The sequence below is a fragment of the Lepidochelys kempii genome, chromosome 1 (genome assembly GCF_965140285.1).
Source record: "Lepidochelys kempii isolate rLepKem1 chromosome 1, rLepKem1.hap1, whole genome shotgun sequence".
Lineage (NCBI taxonomy): Eukaryota > Metazoa > Chordata > Testudines > Cheloniidae > Lepidochelys > Lepidochelys kempii.
The window spans coordinates 11,791,316-11,816,373 of NC_136380.1; the positions used below are offsets into that span (position 1 = coordinate 11,791,316).

General features: G+C 44.3%; 1 protein-coding gene across 8 annotated transcripts in view; it reads left to right on the forward strand.

The window, feature by feature from the left end:
* The window catches only part of POLD3 (DNA polymerase delta 3, accessory subunit), a 55,098-nt gene extending 30,995 nt beyond the window's left edge, over positions 1-24,103 (forward strand). For 3 of the 8 annotated variants that reach the window (XM_073334073.2, XM_073334082.2, XM_073334091.2), the window contains exons 11-12: positions 90-168; positions 7,643-9,357. In XM_073334073.2, coding sequence (XP_073190174.1) covers positions 90-168; positions 7,643-7,848 — 285 coding nt within the window. In that variant the 3' untranslated portion in view covers positions 7,849-9,357. The other 5 variants (XR_012157568.2, XM_073334118.2, XM_073334108.2 and 2 more) reach the window with 5 other exon arrangements.
* The last annotated feature ends 955 nt before the right edge of the window (positions 24,104-25,058 follow it).

A 25,058-nucleotide genomic window follows, 5' to 3' on the forward strand; every position in this document is an offset into this window, starting at 1 on the left:
GGACAACGTTTGGCTCTTGGTGATCATGCCCATAGAAGCTCTCTACACACACCCTGCCTTAACTCTTGGTCCCTTGTGATACCCTTCAGGCTTCGACAGGAGGGAAGAAGCGGAAACGGAAGCGCGTGCTGAAATCCAAAACATTTGTGGATGATGAAGGCTGCATGGGTAAGAATAGCTAGCGTTCTCCCGCACCCACACGTAGGGGCTCACTTTATTGAAGTCACTGGGGTTTTTTGCAAGTTTTACAGACTAAACCTATCCAGGGAAGGGCCCCACAGTATCACTTTATTCTTCTTTTCTTGAGCTCTGAGGATTCCAACTCCACTTTCCCGTATGTAACTGTCCCTCTGTCAGAGGAGGGTGGAGTGGAGTTGTCATTGACTGTCTCACGCTCAATCGAAAACTTTTTGAATATTTTCTTTTCTTCCCTCTTTCCTACCTTTATAACCAGCAGTAGCACTTTCCCTCCTTTTCAAAAATGCATACCTCTTTATTAAAAAAAAGAAAAAAAATCCTTGGATTCATTGGTGACACAAAGCAGATAGAATGGTCCAGAACAGCTGGGTTATACCAATGAATCTGGCCCTCAATATAATGTGGAATACCCCAAATAAACTGGGTAAGAGCAACAAGCAGCATGTTGGGGATTTGGGATTTAAAACTCTGAAAAGCAAGTCCTTTGTTCCTAGAAGTCCTGTGTTCTCTTGCCCTTGGGAGAGGCAGGTCTGAGCACAGATCTGGGAGCCAGGAATGTTTAAATTTTAACCCAGCTCTGATTCGTATGGTGATTTTGAACAAGGCACCTATTTCCCTACCTTGCAAGAGTGTTATAAGATTTAGGTAATGTTTATAAAGTTCTTTAAATTTGAAAAACTGGTGGAAGCATTATTTATACTAAGCACAATGTATGCCTGATCCTACAAGATACTGAGTGTCCTCAACTCCTCTTGATTTGAATGGAATCCAGGGAGCTTAGCTTATTCCAGGAGAGGGATCAGGTCCTGTGTTTTATATCTCCTTTAAAAAAGCTAAAGCTACCAGGAAAGTAACTGGCTTCAATAGTAGCTAAAGGCTCTAGTACTAGGTTTTTGTCAGAGGGAAACGGATTTGTTGAGAATTGCTTGTTGACATGATGGGGTGTTTTGGAAGGAAAATGAAAACCTTGCTCCACAGCTAGTGGTTTTAATAAGGTCTGCATCCAGACCTTGCCATAATGAACATTAAAGCTTTTATTTCCAGCAAAGAATTCTGCATTCCTTTTTCTATTCAGCCTTTTCCAAATGTGCCAGTACTGGGAAGCTTGCCTTTTTCCCCCACTGGACCATGGGTTTAAGTGGTCTCTTGTGAAATAGGCAGACCTTTGGTTTACAAATTAATATCCACTACAGTTTTATGAAGGGGAAAATAAGGCCCCTGTGGTGCACTTGGAAAAGGCTCAGAGTAGCAAGGACAGAGTCAGATGGGGCTATGATGCTGAAGAATTGGGTAAGAAGGAAATACTACTGTATGTACCAAAAATTTGCACCAGTCTGTGGTCCAGAACTTGCTGCGTCCCTATTTCATCCCGTCTCTCCCCCTGCCCCATGTGGGCCTGATAATCCTACGGTCTTGCAAAGCTCCTGGGCTGATATCAAATATTTGTATCATTTGAATTATGGGATTTTTCACCTTTTTAAAATGCGTTAAATCTGCCAAGATCAGAGCCAAGATATTGGATCTTCCAATCTCATTGTTCGGAATATCATCCTGCTATATACCCTCCCTTGAGTGTCTCCATGGTTTTAGTGCCACTTTCCCAAGAACTATACAACTAGAAACTGGTGATTGTAAAGCAAATCAAAAAACTAAGCACCTGCAGCACCTAGTTGAAGTCAGCGGGAATTGTGGGTGCTCACCATCTCCTAGGATCAGGTCCTTAATCTAAAGGCTCGTCTAATCACAAATGTTGTATAGTTTTTTAACCATGCTGACATAGCTGAAGTTCTACAACCTCCTCCCATCACCATTACCACCCCAGTGTGGATGCAGTTATACTGGTATAAAGGTACTTCTGCTCATATAGCTCAGGGCTTGTCTGCATGGGGAATGTTTTAACAGGTGCACAGCTGTAGTTCTATAGTTCTGATCACTCATGGGGACACTCTTACTCCAGTATAAGAGTGGCTTTATTTTAGGTTTAGCTTAAACACCTTTCCAAGTGACACAAGCTAAACTGAAAAAAGGCACTTTTATGCTGGAATAAGAATGTCTACATGGTGGGCTATTTTGGTATAACTATAGTGGTTTAAACTCACACCTTAAATTATACAAAAAAAAACTTTCCTGTGTATATGAGACCTGCATCCCTGAAAGGAAGGAGAGTCGCGCATACTGGTTTAAGGTACCTGGATACCGTTATAACTGTGTCCACACGGGGGGTTATTACTACTGTAACTTTCCGTTGTTAATTAATAATCACACCCCTAACCAAAAGAGTGTTACTGGTTCAAAAACTGTATGTGGACCAAGTCTTACTTAACTCTGCTTCTTATGAGATTGGTTGCTAATGTCACAGTGGGACACTTTTAGATTTAGTAAACTCCTCCAAGTATTGGGCCTGGTCCAGGCCTGTGAGAGTGTTTCAATCCCTGTTTACCATGGAAAAGCAGCACTTGAAATGTGCACTGGCTACTACAAAAACGCAAGACAACCTAGCAAAGAAAAACGTTCAGCTAAATGCTAGATTCTCTGTCCTACAGACAGTCTCTTACAACTTGGGCCTAATGGAAACCCTCAATAAATGATTGCACACAGATAGGATAGTTTAACCTCCGAGGATAATTCATGCTAAGAGCAAAGGTGGGGAGTGAGTTGGCCAGGAATATCGGCCTCTTAGGGCTGCTTGTTGAAAAGCTAATTGATTGTAAAGAGAAACTGGCTTATGTTTAGAGTCCCTGTTTGACTGACTAATCACACAGAGGAGCAGGGTTTAGTACCACAGGGACTGGTGCTAAATGGTTTCTCCTTACAGCCACGGATTGTGTAGAAGACCTCATTTGATTTAGCTGGTACAACTAAAAGCCAATTTTCCAGAAGTGAAGTTCAGACCCCTGCAAAAAAAGAGTAGAGTTGCTAAAGAAAAAATGGTTTACTAGAAACCTACCAGAACGCTGCATTGGAAGCTGGTGGATCAGTGTTTGCTTGTGGATGTTGATGGTTGCCATCAGTGGAGTTGGGTCCAGATCCATTTTAGTAAGCATTGTTTTATAGACCTAAAGACTCCATCATTAAACGCTATGACAGCACTGAAAGGGGGGAATCCCACTAAGTAATACTCATTCAATGATTGGTTGGTTACTAAATGAACCCTTTCCAGTACTGCTTTGAAATGCCAGCTATTTACTCTCTCTCTAGAAAAAATCAACCATCTAGGTTTAATTTGTGTCTCTCCCTAGCTTGTAAAAACTTTCAGAGAGGTGTTATGTAAAAAAAACGAGCTCATCATCTGAATTTCAGAAGCACCAAGCTCTCTCTATCTAGGTATACATATAACCATCATCACAACAGCATCCAAATCAAGTCAGTGGACCTTCAGGTGCTCAGTATGATGGGTTCCCCCTGGGGTGCCACCTGGAACTGGGGTACCACTGAGCCCCCCGACTCACCAGCATGGGCTCCCTCTTACACTGTACTGCTCTGACAAGCTGCAAAGCCCTCCAGGCTTCAGCCTGCACTCTCACCACATACATACAGGTAGGGCCACACCCAGTTGCAGTTACATGTAAGTGCTTTGACCAGGCCCTGCATACAAAGGCGACAGCTAGGGCAACAACCAGCTCCTCAGGCACATACCCCCTCTGGAGTATAAACCCAAAACTATACCGTATTGTGCACAGGGAAGTGTACAGCGTAAGCTCATAAAATTTACCCCCTCCCTCAGTGTGGAGAGGAATATGCAACAGCCTTCTGCCCCTAAGTTATGATTCCCACACACTGTTTTAGATAAAGCAAAAATAAGTTTAACTACAAAAGATAATTTTAAGTGATTATAAGTGATAGCAAACACCTCAAAGCAGATTGCCTAGCAAATAAACAAAAAACGCAAACTAAGCTTAAGATACTAAATAGATTGGATATGAATAGCAGATTCTCACCCTAAGAGATGATACAAACAGGCTGCAGATTCTTAAGGGGCAAGCTGCACTTGCTTTGCAGCTTGGAATCCACAGGTGTTCCATTCACAGGAGCACAGGCTAAAAATCCCTTTTGTCTGGGTCCAGCCCTTTCCCCAGTTCAATCTTTTTTCCTCAGGTGTTTCCAGGAGTCTTCTTGGTGGGTAGCGAAGAACACCAGATGATGTCACTCCCTGCCTTATATAACTTTTACATATGGCGGGAGCCCTTTGTTTCGTAGCTTAGCTCCCAGACCGGTCTGTGGAAAAACACTAACATCGCAAGATGGAGTCCAAAGACATGTATCAGAGTAACAGTCGTGTTAGTCTGTATTCACAAAAAGAAAAGGAGTACTTGTGGCACCTTAGAGACTAACCAGTTTATTTGAGCATGAGCTTTCGTGAGCTACAGCTCACTTCATCGGATGCATACCGTGGAAACTGCAGCAGACTTTATATATACACAGAGAATATGAAACAATACCTCCTCCCACCCCACTGTCCTGCTGGTAATAGCTTATCTAAAGTGATCATATGGCCCACCTGATGATCACTTTAGATAAGCTATTACCAGCAGGACAGTGGGGTGGGAGGAGGTATTGTTTCATATTCTCTGTGTATATATAAAGTCTGCTGCAGTTTCCACGGTATGCATCCGATGAAGTGAGCTGTAGCTCACGAAAGCTCATGCTCAAATAAATTGGTTAGTCTCTAAGGTGCCACAAGTACTCCTTTTCTTTTTGCAAAGACATGTAGTCACATCACATGTCTTTGTCGAGTCATAGCAGCCATTACTCGGAGGCTGTCTGTAGCATCCTCAGGAAGGCTTCCCAGGGGGAGATAAGCTTCTTCTAAGGCCTATTGTTTTCCTAATGGTCCATTACCCTGAATAGGCCCTTCCCCATTCACTGTCTAGAATGAAACCATCTTGTCTAGTGGGCGTTACCCAGGTGTAACTACATTGGAAATACGGATATATAGTCAATATTCATAACTTCAGATACAAAAATGATGCATGCATACAAACAGGATAATCATAGTCAGCAAATCATAACCTTTTCAATGACACCTCACATGCCTTGCATAAAATACATGATGATTATGTCATAATCTTATCATAATATCACTGTGAAGAATATGGGGTGCAATGTCATGCTCAAGAGCTTGGAAAATCAGACCATCTGTGTATCATGTTTTTTGTAAGCATTGGTGGAAAAGGTTGCCCTAGCAATGCTGTTGTGGGAGTGGATGGGATTCGGATTGGGCTGTTGAACCTTTCCGTACTTGGGTAACGACTCAGATTCAGTCCTGGTCAGTAGTTACTGAAAGCCGTTACTCTCTGATGGCTGCTGCGTGTTCTGTGAAAGGTGAATTGGTGTCTGCAATCTAGTCCCTAGTGGACAGTCGTCCTTGTTGCAAAAATCTTCAGTGTACTTGGCACCCTCCCTGTTGTAGGGTCTATGCAATGAGAAGATTTGGCAACTGAACTGCTGTCTCACCCAGGGAGGCAGTCCCACCCAACTGGGCTGAAGGGCTTGGGTGGGGAGCCTGCTGTCTGGCGGACTATGCACTCAGATACCAAGGAGATGGGCACTGCATAAGGCCCTAGGTAGAAGAAAGTACATAATCCTCCACAGCTGTTAATGTGCCATCTTTCACTACGTAATCTCACTCCATTCATCTTAAAAGTGATGGAGGCAGTCTAGCCCAGTCGATAAGAGCACTGGACTGGGACTCAGGAGCCCTGGGTTTTACTCCCAGCTCTGTGATCTGCTGAGCGACCTTGGACAAGTCATTCCACCTCTGGCCTCTGTTTCCCCATCAGTAAAATGGGGACAATGATACATGCTGCCTCTAAGTGCTTTGAGATCAGTGGGTGAAGAGCACTGCATAAGAGCTAGGTATTGTTACTGTGTCAGTGGGAGCTATCCCAGCTAGCTCTTTTGTTTTTGGCCTCTGCCTTGCTGACATTGTCGTAATTGACATCACGAATCTGGTTGAGTGCCCTCTGCTGGACACTCACCAGACTGCTGTGAGGGGATCCAAATGCTGAATTCCACGTGCCCTTAATTTGCTGGGGCTGGGTAGAGTGTAGCTTGGCTTTAGGCCTCTAGGCACGTGCTCCAGGAGCAAATCTTGTGCCTGACTCCCTTTTTGGCAGTGTGGACTCCAGGACCAAGGCGATTGGACTTTGAAGCCGGAGTCATCTCCCCCAAGCCTCCTCAGCAGCTCTTGCATGTTCCCCAGAATGCCACCAAAGGTGTGAGACTTCTAGTTTACCTCATAGAATATCAGAGTTGGAAGGGACCTCAGGAGGTCATCTAGTCCAACCCCCTGCTCAAAGCAGGACCGATCCCCGACTAAATCATCCCAGCCAGGGCTTTGTCAAGCCTGACCTTAAAAACTTCTAGGGAAGGAGATTCCACCACCTCCCTAGGTAACGCATTCCAGTGTTTCACCACCCTCATAGTGAAAAAGTTTTTCCTAATATCCAACCTAAATCTCCCCCACTGCAACTTGAGACCATTACTCCTTGTCCTGTCATCTGCTACCACTGAGAACAGTCTAGAGCCATCCTCTTTGGAACCCCCTTTCAGGTACTTGAAAGCAGCTGTCAAATCCCCCCTCATTCTTCTCTTCTGAAGACTAAACATCCCCAGTTCCCTCAGCCTCTCCTCATAAGTCATGTGTTCCAGTCCCCTAATCATTTTTGTTGCCCTCCGCTGGACTCATACACAGGACCTGTACAAAATAACAAATGCGCCTATATGCATTTTGCTGTGTCCGGCTCCTCCCCACTCCGGAGAGGTCTTTGGGCTTGGGCAGAATCCTCTGGGGTGTCCAGGATCCTTACTCTGCATCTTGTGACTTCTGTTCTGAATCACAGAGTCTTTCCAGCCCCACTGGCTTTCTCCGACCTTGGCTGGTCCCTGGTGAAAGTTGACTCTTCAAAAACCTACCTGCCTCCTCCGTTCTCCCTCCCAGACTCTCCTGTCCTTCTTCTGTTTCCTCCTGAGTCTGTCTTTTTTTTTTAACCCCTGTTTGTCACCTATCTCTGCCCTGTTTGGGTATTTCTCTCTGTAGACAAGTAGGAGAAGCTACTTCCACCTTTCCATGCCCTACTGTTTGGTCCAGAGCATGTGTTAATTTTAACTCCTCTTCATTGTCCCTGGTTTGGTAGGGGGGTACATATTGCCATCTGTATCAGCAACTGGTACATTCCGCATCCACATAGAGGCATTCCCTGATGCAGCAATTTTATAACAACTTTGTAGCATCAACAAGAATTCATACACTGAACCGAGGCAGAGTCTCCAAATTGTCCCACTTGCATACCTGAAAACTGCAGAGCCAGGATGCTATTAATTTTAACTGTCCTTGTGTTGTGTGCCTCTCATACATCCTCATCGATTCCCTGAATGTACTGCGTGGTTGGTTGCAACTGTTCTGAGCAAAGGCTTAACCACTCCTGCCACGTTCTCTTTCCAGTGACTGAAAAGGTTTATGAGAGCGAATCCTGTTCAGATAGTGAAGAGGAATTCATCAAGTCCAAGCTGCCAGCTGCACACAGTCAGTCCACGGCAGCTGTGAAGAAAGAACCCAAGGAGGATCGGAAGGGCCTGAAGAAAGGGGCAGCCACAGCCAGCAAAGCCAACAAACAAGTCTCCATCATGGGCTTCTTCCAGAAGAAATGAACTGAATCTCTCCCCACGATCCCTGGGCGGTTTGGAAATGTCACTCCTTTCAGTAGCTTTCGGCTTTGGAGGAGAACAACAGACGGGTTACCCTGGTGGGAAATATCTAGTTTACTGTGGAAGTAAGCTGTCTGCACCAGGTTTTGCATCAGAAAACTTAATTGTATCCATATCTTGTAATTCTCTTTCTATGCTAAGCCATATAGAAAGCAGTAGCTGAGAGCAAGCTCTAGAGGAACACTTAGAGATCCGTTAACTTGTTTACATGATGACATTTAAAATTTTTAAGCATGGCCTTTGACCTATCTGGTACTAAGGCCTGTTCCAGGAGTAGATGGACAAAATAAGAAGCTAATCCTTTTAGTGGAATCATTTGATTTTTTTTTTTGTCTTGTTTGTTTAAACGTTCAGGTTGGTTAAAAACTATAATGTAACAGGCACACACACAAATAGTGAACATCTGCTGCAGTTATAACTGGATGAAATGAATTTGATTTCTCCCCCAAGGCTGGTAAATAGTTTTCTCTCTGCCTTTATAATCTTTGTCCAACAAAGTACCACATATAAAATTCTCTCAACCATTTCTTCCTTAAGTATGTCCTCTGTAAAGTGCTTGGATGCCTAATTATAGACCATGGCACTGCTTGTGCTCCATCACTCTTTGCAAAAACATCATTAATGGCTTCCTACGCAGTTGGATACAGTGAACCTGGGACAAGGCCGAAGCCCAACCAGCCGCTGGGAAAGGAACTGTGTGCTCAGCTCTACGAGTGGGTGGGTTTTGACTCAAAGGTGGGCATGTGGGTGGGTTGTCCTGATGAAAGTGGCAGTGTACTTGCCTGCATCGTAGCCAGGGACAGAAAGAAGTATGCAGCTCCTCTTTTGTTGGCTTTTATTTATTTAAAGTCTAATGGGAATGTGCCATGTACAAATGTTTGTTTGTTTTTTTTTAAAGTCTAGTGTCTAAGGAAATGTGCCATAGCAAAATACTGGTTCCAAGGAACCAACAGCCTGTGAAGATGTGCAACACACTGGGGCCCAAATTGTCAAAAATGACTAGAGATTTCGGTTGTCTGAGCTCTCGTTTACAGCTAAAATTTAGATGGACCTCTCTATGTTGCTCAGGGGTGTGGAAAAATTCACACCCCGGGGCACCGTGGTTAAGATGACCTAATCCCCAGTGTAAACGCAGCTGTGTTGATGGGAGAATTCTTTAGTCGACCTAACTAGCACTGCTCAGGGTGGTGGATTCTGCACATGGACAGAAAACCCCCTTCTGTTGAGCTAGGCAACATCGACACTATGGTGCTACAGGTGAGTAAGGTTTGGCATGTTTCGGACATGTTTTAATGGAAGTAGAGGGCCACCATTGGAAAAGGATGGAAATCTTTACAATGAACTTTTGTATCTTTCCCAGAAAAATACCACTTCAATGTTTCTATTTTTCTTGGCATAGCTGGAAGTATATTCTAAGAGTAATGTTAAATAATAAAACCCTTTAAACACTTACCTTCTTTTGTTTGTGTTACTGATTGTTCTTGGAGAGTTGTGCTACTTTCTGATTTCCCATATAGCTTGTATAAATCTGAATAAAGCAGGTTCATGGCATTCAATTGCATGGCAAAACTTCCAGATATAAAAGCAATACAAGACTTTACAGAACAAAGGATACATATATTAAAAATACAGCTGGAACTATTAACCAGTCTGGTAACAATTTGGGAGTCCAGATGGGGTTTTGAGACAATGCTTTAAAATTCCAGTTATATCTATTTAATATGGTGCTGTGCTAGGAGACAAAGGTGCTGGTTTCTCCTGTCATTTATTAAGATTAAAAGGGCACATTCTGGCATAACTGTTATCATGATAGGTTCTGGCCCTTTGCTCTATCCATTGTTCTCAGATTCCTTGGTGGTCCAGAGGTTAAGGTGCTAGCCTAGGACATGGGGGAACCAGGGGTCAGTGGGCAAGTTCCCCATCTGTAAAAACTGGAATAGCACTTCTTACCTCCCAGGGGTGTAGAGGATAAATACATGAAAGGATTGTGAGGGGCTCAAATACTGAGATAATGGGAGCCATATAAATAAATATAAATGGGTAGTAAGCCATATAAATGGGTAGTAAGGTTTTCTTTGTTCTCCCGTGTTCAGATGGTTTGCCCTGGATGTAGCCCGCATGAACATTCTGTGTCTCTAGGTATAATAATACACAGCACTTGTGGGGCAGTGCTGCCCGCGGGAGCCAGCTGAGGTCACTCAGTTAGGGTGAACTGCAAACAGAACAGGGCAGACAAATCCAAGAAGCTGGTGGATATTCCAATACTTAGATTTACCAAGCCAGCCCACAACAACTTCTATAGCACCTCCCTGGTTACTCAGCAGTCCAAACAATGCAGTTCCCTTAGTACCCAACCTCAGGCCCCCTTCCAGACACACAAAGGATGATAAATTCTGAAAATCTTATTACATGATAGAAAAGGTTCTCCTGACCCCAAAGGACCAAGCCCCAGACCCAGGTCAAATGATAACTTAGATCTAACCCAAAATACACGCTTATAGTCAATTCTTATTAACTAAACTACAATTTATTAAAAAAAGAGAGCGTGTTGGTTAAAAGATCAATATACAGACAGACTTGAATTCAATTCCTGAGGTTCAGATACGTAGCAGAGCTGAGCTTGTAATTGCCAAACGTCCGTTTAGAAATAGTCCATAAGTTATAGTCCAATGTCCATATTCAGGGTGACTCCAGTCAGTGACTGGGGACCTAAATCCTTATGGCTTAAGGTTTCCTCCTCTTGAAGCCCAAAGCAAATCTGAGATGAAGAAGGATCATGTCCCAAGGTTTTTATACATTTCCAGCAGCCTTTCGGCCTGAGAAAACAATAGGCTTAACTTTCCTTCTCCTAAACATCATGGCTATTAGTACAGGGTAATTTATCCATTAAACGGTTCAGATACAGGTTGTCACCACCTTCAAAGAGACCTATTGACAATAATTCTATTTCACTGAAGCGTCTTCCTAAATGTTAATCTCCTTTTTTGATCTTTGAATCAAAGCTATAGCAATAGACAAGACTTGTTTGCTTACATCACAAGGCCTGAGCAAACATCTACCCTTCTATCTCTAACAATACAGGCTTGCATTTCAAAGCTCTATTCATTGACATATCTTTCTAACTAGTCTCTAAAGTTCAGCCATAGGTCAGGTCAGTTTGTGAGTTAATTAACTCTTTCTGGCCCTGTCACCTTTCAATGAGATATTGTGAAGTTATGAGTGTAATACAACTTGCATGATGCCTCTCTTCTGGGGATCTCTGAAAGCACTTTACAGATGTTGGTGTCACTGTCCTCATTTTAGAGATGAGGAAGTTGAGGCTCAGACGGAGTAAGTTACATGTTCTGACGTTGGGGAGTAAAAATCAAGAAGCTAAGTCTGCCAGGCTCCTGTTCTGACCCCTGGATCTTGTTGCCTCAAGGCGGAGGGTAGTTTAAAAACAATGCACACATGCTAAGTGATGGCTTGAAAAACTGCAGATTGTTTGAAAGGTGAAAATATACATCCTTTGCTTTGTAAGAGGTCTGGAAAGATAACTTGTAAACATGCCTCTGACAACTTCCCGCATCATTAAGCAGAGCAGATTCTGTTTGGAATGAATGTCAGCATTTTCACTCTATGCTGCCTTGGACTGGTTAAAAAGGTCCTTTGACTATAATTGCCATTGGAAAAAGAAAGCAATTTTGGGAGGGGCTGGGAAGCATTCTTATCAACTTGCACTGCTCTGTTCAAATAAATGTCTGCAGTGAAATCCATCAATGCTTGGCATGGAAGTCAGTCATTTCTAAGCCATCCCTCTCCACGCTGGGAGTGGTGTTAGCTCCCCTAAAAGAGCATGTGGAATTGTTTTGTTCTCTCTGTATCTTCATTCCTGGAATGCAATGCCAGCAGAACAATAGATATTGAACAGGAGAGTGCAGAGAACAGCAGGCCCATATAAGGAAATAAAATCACTCCACAAGGTCATGAGTGGATAACATGCATTTGCCAGCAATGTACTGTGCGTCAGTACTCCGTTTTCGTAGACTCCTCTTTTTCCTCCACTGTTAGGAGATCCTACAAAGTGTAATAGCAGTTTTAGTTGGAGCTCTTCTTAGTGTTCGTGTGCAATAGATTATGGGAGGTATGGCTTGGCCTTCAGGATGTCAGCTCACTGGATTCAGTTTTGTCCCATTGTCCAATCTGGGTCACATAAGAGCTTTAAATTCCACTGCTCTGCAGGTCCACTGTCCCTGTTCCTTCATTTGATAGCCAAGTCTCTCTAGTAGCCCTGTCCATGGGGGAGCAATTAGTATGTGCCACCTTGATTCTGCCAAAACCAGTAACTGTATCCCAAATATAACAAGTCCAGTTGTATCAAGGAAATGAATGTTCCCTCCCCATTCCGAAGTTCACTTGCATATCCAATTTAAGTTCTATGGTCCACTGATTTCCTGGTGATGGCACATCAGGCCCCTCAATGCTTAGCGCTATTACAGTGAGGAGCACTATAGATAGCAAAGGAGTGTTCCCTCAGAGAGATTTTGCTATGTACCTCTTGCCCTATTGCTTTTCCCTCCAGAGTCCTCAGGATGTTTTACCTAACGCATCTTCTCACCCTTCAGATAGACCGAACAGAATGGGTGCTTCTCCAGACTATTAGGCTGCTTTGTTCCAGCTACTGGTGAATTTCCTAGACCCACCCTTCCCTTAGTGCTGAAGACTATCCAGGATCAGCAAAGATTATGACTACTGTGGAATGGGCATTTGTTCCTAGCCTTCACATCTTTCATTACTAGCAAACCAGTGTATGGACTGGAACCTCAACTGATGTCCATCAGTGTAGTGCCATGGAAGTCAATGGCCCCATAACACTAACTACCATAGAATTTTGTCTCGACCCCATTTTGACACCTTTCTTGGCTGTTCTTGCTTTTATCCTTTTCTTGGAAATTTTTGTAAAGCTCAGACCAAGAAATTTGACAAACCAGCGTTTGCCCCCGGCGTGCTCAACAACACATGCTCTTGAATCGCTCTGTGTTTAGAATGAAGTAGGCTTGCAATGTTTTTTTTTTTTTTTTATGCCATTGACGTTTCAAATTGGATCTTTCAGTAAGTATTAATACTGTACTTATAAGGCGGAAAACCTCCACCGATGTCTATAATTATTATTATGGATATGTAAAGCTGGAGAGAGAACTTCTGACCATATGGAACAAGGGTGGAATTCGGTAGAAAGAATTTAACCTCTACTTTCTTTGTTCTGTGTGGCTTCCAGAGCCGATTCGCAGCTCAGCTTAATTCTTGCTGGATGCATGGTTACAGCTTTCCTCCTTACATCTAACAGAACAATACCTATTGAAATGCATAAACTCGTCCTATAATTGCAGGATCATTGTGAAGGAGTCAATAGATGGTCTGGTGCATAAGGACCCACATCCTAAGGAAACGGCTCATGCATTTGCCGTCAGTGGTCCCTTGGAGCATCAAATATCTATGAAAAATGCAAAGAACTCAACTGGAGCGTCCAAATTATTTTTGCCTAGAGCACGATTATGTGCGCATGGTGCATTAAAGACCTGACATGCTTCTGCTCTCAGGGGCTGAGGATTGAAGTTCGTCTCACAACTATAACAAGAGGTGAAGACAGACAAAAGGTAGCTTATCTAAGACAAACTTAAGTTACAATTGCTTGTATGAATAACTTTGCTGTATGTATTTTACTGGTGCCTTTTTGTTGTTTCTGGAGAGGATTAAGAGGATCTGCTGTGCTAATCCAGTTTTGTTGCTGCACAAGGAGCTTTGGCCTTATTGAACTGAGGGGAAGGGAAGTCATTCTAATGGAATCCTCACCCCATTTGCTACCTGAGATGGCTGGTGTAATGGAATTGGCCGCCAACAGATCATCACTGGACAGATTCTGTGCCTGCTCACATGGGCATGAGTTATGGGGTGTTTCTGAGCAGAGTTTTTAATAGATTGAGAGTGAAGTCTGACCTGTGATGCTGGTCTTCAAGTTATGCCCCTTGTGCCGGGATCCATTTATATCTTGTAAGCTAAGCAGGGTCACTATGTGGACAGGAGATATTCTGGGAACTCCTAGGTTCTATGGGGAGTTGTGATGGTTATGCATTAAGTGAAATTCCTTCCCTCTGAGCCATTGTTGAACCGATGCCCAACAGGGTATTGGAGGCAGGCGGGTCCACACTGCTAGAGATGCTGTCTTTCGAAGGAGACATAAAATCAAGTTCCTGACCAGTTATGGTCATTTAAACTCAAAATTCTTTCTACAGATCATTGTAATCTAGGCCTTTAATAATATAACGCTACTATGGAACTGCAGTCTGTACCTGTTACACGTTAACATGGATCTGGTCAGTTCTGGAGAGCAGCAGTTATTTACTATTGGATATTTACATGGAACCTTAAGCGTGTGTGCGTGCTGCTTTATGCAAATAAACCAGCCCCTGCCCCAGTGATCAATGGCTCCATGTTAGTGATCAATGGCTCCATGTCTAGTTGGCAGCCGGTATCAAGTGGAGTACCCCAAGGGTCGGTCCTGGGGCCGGTTTTATTCAATATCTTCATAAATGATCTGGAGGATGGTGTGGATTGCACTCTCAGCAAATTTGCGGATGATACTAAACTGGGAGGAGTGGTAGATACGCTGGAGGGGAGGGATAGGATACAGAAGGACCTAGACCAATTGGAAGATTGGGCCAAAAGGAATCTGATGAGGTTCAATAAGGATAAGTGCAGGGTCCTGCACTTAGGACGGAAAAACCCAATGCACAGCTACAGACTAGGGACCGAATGGCTAGGCAGCAGTTCTGCAGAAAAGGACCTAGGGGTGACAGTGGACGAGAAGCTGGATATGAGTCAGCAGTGTGCCCTTGTTGCCAAGAAGGCCAATGGCATTTTGGGATGTATAAGTAGGGGCATAGCGAGCAGATCGAGGGACGTGATCGTTCCCCTCTATTCGACATTGGTGAGGCCTCATCTGGAGTACTGTGTCCAGTTTTGGGCCCCACACTTCAAGAAGGATGTGGATAAATTGGAGAGAGTCCAGCGAAGGGCAACAAAAATGATTAGGGGACTGGAACACATGAGTTATGAGGAGAGGCTGAGGGAGCTGGGATTGTTTAGCCTGCAGAAGAGAAGAATGAGGGGGGATTTGATAGCTGCTTTCAACTACCTGAAAGGGGGTTCCAAAGAGGATGGCTCTAGACTGTTCTCAATGGTAGCAGATGACAGAACGAGGAGTAATGGTCTCAAGTTGCAGTGGGGGAGGTTTAGATTGGATATTAGGAAAAACTTTTTCACTAAGAGGGTGGTGAAACACTGGAATGCGTTACCTAGGGAGGTGGTAGAATCTCCTTCCTTAGAGGTTTTTAAGGTCAGGCTTGACAAAGCCCTGGCTGGGATGATTTAACTGGGAATTGGTCCTGCTTTGAGCAGGGGGTTGGACTAGATGACCTTCTGGGGTCCCTTCCAACCCTGATATTCTATGATTCTATGATTCTATGATCTTTGCAGCAGATTGGGGTCCCCTCTTGGTGAACCAGGGAATGTGTATGTAAAAACATCCTAAGGAATGAAACTATCACTGACTGTATCTGTCTATCACTGTAAGGACCTATCTGCATCATCAACAAGCAGCAAAGCTTGTTTTTGGACATGGAGTCTGGACACTGAAGGATGGTAGAAAGGGGCAGTGTTTCAGGGACCTGGCAGAAGCTGTTGACTCACCTTCCATTGAAGGTATCAGACCTCTGACTGCCAAGATGGGTGTGTGGTCATGGATCCATTTGGACCCACTGCTGTTCCTGGACAATCATATATCAGTGGCCAGAAATGGCTTTTTCTTTGTTAGGCTAGTTAGGAGACTTCACTGTGGTCCTTCATGGTGGTCCACGCAACTTCATCTCCAGGCTTGTCTACTGCAACACGTTCTGCTACCGTGGTGTCCGCAAACAGAAAATCTGGTCTCGCTAGTCTGTTAGAATTCTTTGAATGTTGCTAAAGTAGTGGGTAAAGGAGAACTCATTGATGATTTATTTAGCACAAGGTCCCTTGCAAGAGTCTGCTAAAGAAACTAAATAGTCCACACATCCAACCTTGAGTTTATGAAAGGTTCAAGCATGTCAGTATAAGATATGGCCTCCTCCCACCTCCCTTTCCCAGGAACCGATACCTGCCTTAAAACACAAATAAGCAACTTGAAAGACAATCTTCTTTGCCATACACTTTCACTGTTTCTTTGCTTTTACCCCTAGATACGTATCTGTTGGACAATCAAAGGAGCTACTTCATTCCTATGGACCCCAAATTGAATTCAACATATATTCTATATTAATACATTTATTAAAGTACTAATTAAATGCTAAATGTTAATTTAGACCATTGAGACCATGGGCGGAGACATTATGTAACCTCTTTGACCATTGGCTACTGTGCTTTCATGTCTTGCAGCTAAACCTATCCGGGGGTGTGGGACTGCCAACCCCGTCACTTTCCCCACCCATAGAAAATCCATATATTCGACTGTAATCAATTGACAGTGTCCCTGAGCCGAATAAGCGAGGTGACACTCCGTCAGCGCTGTACGTAATAAACTCCTATGCTTGACCTCTACACGGTGTGGATTTATGTCCTTCAGTTTGGGGGCTCATCCGGGACACAGGCTTGTGAGCTAATTGAGGATCTGAGACTAAAATCCAAAAAGGAGGTGAGTATGTTTACTTTACCACCTCATTAGGGCAGGGATAGAAGTCTCTCATCCCCTTTCAGACGCATCTTGTTTCCACTTTTTAAATTTAAGTGTGAAGGAACCTAGACACGTGAAGTCCAAGCAGAGGGGTTAAATAAGGGTACCAATTGGGAGGGAAGACTAGTGCAAGAGGGTCATGTACTGTTTAAATTAAGGGGGTGTTACGGAGGACTTGGGTAAACCACCAGCAAGCGATTGGCCATGAGTTAAGCCCAGGACTGGCTGGGTACGCAAGCGGTAGGCAGTGCAAACTGATGGTCCCATTTCCTCATTGCACGTAACATTGCAAGTCCTAGGGGAGTGCCCCTCCCCCCAGCCATGTGACGTACATGCTTTCGAATTGCACAAAGTCTCCAACCAATAAGGCCGGCAGCTGTGTGTAACGTAAGACCGCACGGTAGTTAAAAAGAGGGGGGAGACGTCCTCATAAAAGGCTGTGGAAATTGAGACCATAGCATAAAAAGTGGGAAAGGTAAATCCCCATCAAGGCTGTGGAAATTCAGACCATGGCATAAAAAGGGGGAAAGGTAAATCCCCATCAAGGCTGTAGAGATTGAGACTACGACATTTAGAGGGGAAAACGTAAGTTCCCAAAAACAAGGTCAGCAGCCGGGGCAAGTAAAAGCCCATGGCATCAAAAGGAGAGGCAATCATCAGCCCACAAGAGTATTTGGAATATAAACATGTCAAAACTCGACAGACAGCGCTAAAAAAACAAACTACTCTGCAGCCGGACCAGAGGCGAATCTGGTTACTTGGTGAAATAATCAGAAAAGTGACAAAACAGACAAGACAGTAATAGTGTTATTACATATACTCAACCTAAAAGAAAGAGAAATTGCAACTTTAAAGTCTGAGAATCAGGCTCTAAAGGATAAGAGCTTGTGCTTTAAACCATGTAATTGTCAGGAAATTGGAAAAGATCCCAGAACAAAAGAACTACATTGACCATGCCTGGAACACGTGCCCAGAGCAGGAGGGGGAGAGTCCGCTCCCGGCATTTGTCAGCCAACTGCACCACTGGTTAACTATCTGGGGGAAAACTCAGCAGCACAAGGCAAAGGGGAGGAATCGGAACCCCCTCCATACATTTCTTTGTGTGAAAGGCCAAATTTGGGCACCCCCAGAGACAATAAAGGGGCGTCACAAGGATTAATTGCCCCAGGGGAGCAAGTACAGCGTATGGCTCCAATCAAAACGCAGTTAAGGAGGTTCAGAAATGTTAATGCGGAGGGTGAACCAGTAAGGGGACTCAGGTCAGAAACAACTGAAATCTACCATCCCTTTGCCCCCCAGGAAAAACAGGCGTTACTGTCTGATTTACCCAAACTCAAACGAGATAACAAGAACGCTGAGTTCTGGGACAAGCTGGATGGCCTGGCTGAAATACACGGCCTCCATAGGAAGGATGTTCACACCCTGGTCAAGTGTAAATGCCCCAGGGATGTGTGGGACAGCCTAGAAGATAAATGGAAGATGGGGCACTGGGCTGAAGATCATAACACCAACCCTGCGGGCGGGGATCAAGCTGGAGAACCCGCAGGAACGCCAAACCAAGAGGCAGGCAGTGTAACTGAATTCAGAACTGCACTATCTGCTGCTCTAGGAGCCCAGACCTCTAACTGGGGGGCTCTGCAATCAGTGGTTCAGCAGAAGGGGGAGTCTGCCACGTCTTATGCTGAAAAGAAATGGAATGCATTTCGAGCTTATTCAGGTCTGGAGAATATAGCATCCCCAGACCATGATGTATTCCTCCAAATCCGAAAGGAAGGGCTGTCTGCAGACCACCAAGCAGTCCTGGCATTAGGCATCTCAGTGGGAGAGACATACTCAGCAGTAATGAAATGGGCCACAGAAGTAGAAAACAGGAAAAAGAGGAAGGTAGCAGCAACCACCCCATCTGAGGAAATTACAGCAGTTCATAGAATCAAAACCACTACCTGCTTCACGTGCAATAAGCCCGGACATCTGGCACGTAACTGTAAAAATAGAAATAAAACCAAAACATGCAGCAATTGTAAAAGGAGCGGCCACATAAAGGAAGACTGCTTCCACCCCAAGGGGTGGGGTGGGGTAAGGAGGCCAGTGGCCAAACAAACAGAATAAAACTGATACAACTAGTACCCAAGAACAAGAAAAAGATAAACAAATCCAGGAGTTGCTCAAACTCCTGGCTAGCAAATAGGTATTAGCGGCCTCTGTGGCTGGAACCAAAGGTGTCCCCAGGATGTTTCTTAATGCACGAGTGGGGGGCCGACCGTGCAACATGTTAATAGACACAGGAGCCTCAGTATCAATAACCAGCCAAGAGCTCCCCCTCACCTGTCGAACCATATGGATTGAAAGTGGGGGGGGAGATTAAAAGCAACCCTAAGCCAGCCAGTAGAAATAGAATTTGAAGATATGGTCACAGTCAGTCAAATCTGAGTTTGCCCCAAGCAGGGAGACACAATTTGCAGCATAGATCTCCTTAAGGAGCTCGGGGGAGTAATCAACCCCAGAGCTAGCTGTATTGAATGGGCCAGAAGGTCCAAACAGGAGAGATTATCTCAAAATATAGCCATGATTGCCAGTAGTAAAGCAATAATACCGGGGGGGGGAGGGTCCAGTAGAAAACTAAATGGGTTAGTCTCTAAGGTGCCACAAGTCCTCCTTTTCTTTTTGCGAATACAGACTAACACGGCTGCTGCTCTGAAACCTGCCATATATTTCGGAGTACTCAGAGATGGTGGAACCAATTCAAAGCCTCACTAGAGGAGGAAAGCCTGCAAATGAGTTAGTAATATGGGGCACAGAACAACAAAAGGCATGTATAAAAATAAAACAGGCTTTAGCCTCTGCCCCCAGCCTGGGTTTACCCGATATGGGAAAGCCGTTCCACCTTTACTGCAGCCATAGTGAAACTCAATACTCAGCTGTATGGACACAACTTCAGGGAGATAAGCAGCATCCAGTAGCATACCTATCTACCTTAAGACCCCCTGTATCCCAGGGACTACCGGAGTGGGAGTGCGTGGGGAGTAGCTCTAGATTGCACTATGTGGTCAGTAAACGCTTGTAAATCATACACTCTCACGGGGAAATTAGTGTTACATATACCCCATACACTTATTGATCTCCTTAATACCGGGCGGCTAAGATCTGTAACAGATGCCTGCAGGAGTCAGTGGGAATCAACATTGTGCTCGCAAAACCCCAACTTCTCTATAGTAAGGGACAAAGGAATAAATGTAGCTGAATGTCTGACCATAGAGGGAGAGGTACACGCATGTCTTATAGATAGGGAAGAGGAAGTGTTGGGGAGAGTTAAAGAAGAGCCATTAAAGAATTCAGATATAATTTTGTATGTAGGTGGATCAAGAAAGTATGCAAATGGACTGCCACACACTGGATGGGCAGTGGTACTCAGTGATGGGACAATGATAGCGTCAGGTCAGATGGAAGGATCAAAATCAGCATAAGAAGCGGAGCTAACAGCCCTCACTGAAGCTTTGAGAGTGGGGGAAGGCAAGAAGCTCACTGTATACACAGACAGCAGATATGCATTCAGAATAGTACATGACTACATGAACGTGTGGTCACGCAGGGGTTTTATAACAACAATTGGCAAGCCAATTAATAATATGGAGGCAGTTCAAAGACTAACGGAAGCTGCCAAACTACCATCAGAACTGGCAGTAGTAAAGATAAAAGCACATACTAAAATCTCAAGCGAGGAACAAAACGGAAATTACTAGGCACATAAATGGGCCAAAGAAATTGCACAAGCAAGTCCTATTAAGATTTGTGTAGCTGTAGTGCCCGAAGAGGAAGTAAATTTAAAAAAACTATATGCAACCATAAGCCCAGAAGAAAAATGTAAATTGGAAGAACAAGGCTGTGTATATAAGAATCACCTCTGGTATGGGCCAGGGAGGAGGAGCTGGTAGCCCCGGAGTGCATAGGGGCTCTGCTGCTCCATGCCATCCAGTCTCCAGCTCATCTGGGGTGGAGACAAATGAAAGCCACCCTGAAACACAGGTGGTGGCCCTCTATGGAAAAAGATGCTTTACTATTTTAAATCAGCATCTGTCAATACTAACCATGTTTCCACAAGTGTCTCCACAGGTAAACAAGAGAAGGTGGAGGACCAAGGACTGAAGGGTGACCAGGACAACCAGAGCGACCGTGGGGAGGCTCCTGCTGTGGCTGTCCCTGTGGTGCATGAGGAAGGACGCAAGTAGTGTGCCATGTGCAGGGTGACACCTTTAGACGATGCTGTGGCCCTCTTCGAGGGACAGTGTCTGTACTTAATGCAACCAGTGTCCGGATTACCTTTAAAGGGAGACAGCTGCATACTACTAGTGAAGGGGACTACAAGGTCCTGGGTTACCCCTCATTTGAACACAATTACAAGGCATATTGCCATGATGGCTTGGGAGGAAACACACAGGAAACACTTTGATTATCATACACATTGTAAGGAGAGTGATCACTTTAGATAAGCTATTACCAACAGGAGAGTCGGTTTGTGGGGGGGGGGAGAAAACCTGGATTTGTGCTGGAAATGGCCCAACTTGATTATCATACACATTGTAAGGAGAGTGATCACTTTAGATAAGCTATTACCAGCTGGAGAGTGGGGTGGGGGGAGAGAAAACCTTTTGTAGTGGTAAACACCCATTTTTTCATGGTCTGTATGTATAAGAACATCTTCTGTATTTTCCACAGTATGCATCCGATGAAGTGAGCTGTAGCTCACGAAAGCTTATGCTCAAATAAATTGGTTAGTCTCTAAGGTGCCACAAGTACTCCTTTTCCTTTTGCAAATACAGACTAACACGGCTGTTACTCTGAAACCACACAGACCTCGATACTGGAATTTGTGTAGGATTTTGTGAGAAAGAAACCAAACACTCATGGAAGACCATGTGCCAATTATACTGACATGGTACCTGTGGAGGCTGGGCCTGTTAATTCAGGATGGGGCTTACCACTTAAAGCTCAGACAGAGGTATCCCCAAAGGCATGGCATAAATTTGTTAAAAAATGGCCCAAATTAGAATGCCCACGACTGGTAACAATTAATCAAGTTATCAGAGACAGAGTGGAACCACCTGACTGTGTGTCATGCCCTGAACAAATCCCTGTTCCAGAATCAGGATTGGTAATGATTGGTAATGATAATGGACCAGCACTACCGTTCCTCACCTCGGTGGTGTTCTACTCTTACAGGGTTGAGGTGCGTGTTCCATTAGAGGAAGTGAACAGGCAGTGTGCAAAGATCAGGCCTCGAATTAGTAGAAATATTACTAGCCTAACAAACCAAATTGGTGAGCGCTTAACCAGATAGAAGAGGGGATTACTAGATACCCTTGCAGGATGGTTTGGTGCAGGTAATTCTGTTGGCAACACCTATACCATAGCATGCCAAGCTGAGAGAAGGGACCGACTTGAATCAAGGCTTGCAGACGCTGTAATCTCTAATGCTTGGGGAGGATTGGATACTAATAGGGCCAGCCAATTGATCCTAGACAGCTTGAAGGATCTGTCAACCTCTGTATCCACCTCATTAAATATAACAAAATACCTGGGTCAAGAAGTCACCAGCCTGCTAATAAATGGTACTAAAATAAAGGCACTGGAGGAGAGTTGTTGGAGAGCAGGACAAACTTTGGCCATCACCACACAGGGAATTGTAACTGATCTCCTTGATGGCCGGGTCCACCCAGCCCTTATGGAAGTAGTGGAATCCTATCTCCCCAGTACCCCTCCATGGGCATGGGGAAACAGAGAATCAATAAGAGTCCAAAGACCAGTTTGGACAGGTCACAGTATATTCTTTAACCTTTTGGTACCTCTGGGCATCCCTCATTTACAGCGAGCCAGGATGGTGACCTCCCTGCAAGTATGGAGGAGGGGTCATGCTATTAAGATAGAAGCCGTTGCATACTCTGAGGTCGCTGGGAGAGCACTGGATCCTAGTGAATGTTGCACCCACTCTGATAAGGAAATTCTGTGTACATGCCCATATAATATTCTAACGAATCTGTCTAGGTTCGAAGTGGCCATCACTGAGAAACTGGCGCACACGGAGCTGGTCCAGATGAACGGTACCTACTGGTGTGTGACTGCCCAGAACCACTCCATCGAGCTAAATGGAAAGCCCTGCCCCTCGAGGCATCCATCCGTGTGCATGATGGTTCCCCAAAGGGCAACCCTGACTGTTGACGGGACGCGGCTCCACCGTACTCCGCCAATGATGGGTAACCTAACATGGGATCCGGAATGGCACTCCGGAAGTAAATATCTAGAGGAGATTCTAAAGGCCCTGCAGGCGAAGATCGAGGCATTGGTGGCCAAGGCCCAGAGGCATATTGGGGAAGGCCGTCTGAGGTACACCCTGATAGGGAAAACCGTGGACCAGGCTGATGTGAAGTATCGAAGGCGCAGAACCAGGCAGTGGAGGTAAAAGCGATGATCATGGACAATGCCATCTCAGGTGATAAGGTCCCCTGGGGATGGATCTGGGTGCTATTTTGTCAAGTTATGTGGGGAGTGTCTATACTGACATTCCTGATGGTATTGGTGTTTTACTGGCAACTACGAAATAGACTGGGTACATTAAAATTGGTATATTTGACCTGGCGGGTTAGGGAACCCTAGGGTCATGAGGAGGGACTTGAAGGGTTAAAATCCATTGCTGATGTAATAACCTGGTATATGGATTTGTGTACAGGCCCAAAGTCCAGAGTTTGGTCAAGAGGTAGAGGCCTAGCAATAGCTAAGAGAAAGCAGAATAACCAAAGATAACCTTACTTTTGCTAAGATGTGCCTGGTCAGCAAAACACCAGATGTTGGGGGCAATAATTGTGTCTTATTCAAAGTTGCAAATAGAACAAAGAAGCCCTGTTTCTGTTGTGTTAGTTTCTTCTGTAAGGAGATGTTCTTCCCATACATACAACCTTGAGTTTATGAAAGGTTCACGCATGTCAGTATAAGATATGGCCTCCTCCCACCTCCCTTTCCCAGGAACCGATGCCTGCCTTAAAACACAAATAAGCAACTTGAAAGACAATCTTCTTTGCCATATACTTTCACTGTTTCTTTGCTTTTATCCCTAGATACGTATCTGTTGGACAATCAAAGGAGCTACTTCATTCCTATGGACCCCAAATTGAATCCAACATATATTCTATACTAGTATATTTATTAAAGTACTAATTAAATGCTAAATGTTAATTTAGACCATTGAGACCATGGGCGGAGACATTATGTAACCCCATTGGCTACTGTGCTATCATGCCTTGCAGCTAAACCTATCCGGGGGTGTGGGACTGCCTACCCCGTCACTTTCCCCACCGATAGAAAATCCATATATTCCATTGTAATCAATTGATTGACAGTGTCCCTGAGCCGAATAAGCGAGGTGATACTCCGTCAGTGCTGTACGTAATAAACTCCTATGCTTGACCTCTACACGGTGTGGATTTATGTGCTTCAGTGGGCATGCCGTAAAGTATTGTTGTCATGGATCAAAAACTGGCTAGGAACAGAAAACAAGAAATAGGACTAAATGGTCCATTTTCATCATGGCAAAAGGTTAACAGTGGGTGCCTCAAGGTCCCATACTAAATCCACTGGTGTTTAACATTTTTATTTATGATCTGGAAGGGGCGGGGTGAGTAGTGTGGTAGAAAAACTAGCAGATGATACAAGTTGGGAGCAGAGAGGATTGTGAAGACCTTCAGAGAGACCTAAACAAACCAGGTGAATGGGCAACATGATGGTAAATAAAATTAGCTGTTGATAAATATAAAGTAAAGCATGTTGGAGGGAGAAATTAGATTACTCATACACCTTGCAGGGTTCTAAATTAACTGTATCAGTGTGGGAAGGGAATCTGGGCACTGCTGTGGACAGCTCAATGAAGACCTTGGCTCAATGTCAAAAAAGCAAACCAGATGCTGGAATGTCTCTGGAATAGGATGGTGAATGATACAAAGAAAATTATAATGCCTTTCATTAAATCAGTGTTGTGGCCTCATCTGGATACTTTGTGCAGTCCTGTCACGCCATCTCAAAAGGATATTGTAGAGCTAGAGAAGTTCAGAGAAGTGGAAACAAGGAATGAACATAGGTCTGGAAAAACTCTCTCATGAAGAGAGTGAAAACACTGGGATTGTAACTGATAAAAGGAAATGCTTTTTCATACAACATATAATTAGACTGGGGAATTCATTGCCACAGGATGTAATTGGAGCCAAGAATATAGCAAATCTAAAAAGGGATTGGACATTTATCTGGTAACATGCATATCCAGAATTATTATCATAGTTAATGCTTTCCAAAAAAATGGGAAGGGATCTTAACCCTCATGCTTCAGAGTTTCAACAAATCTCTGGCTATTGAAGACAAGGATTAA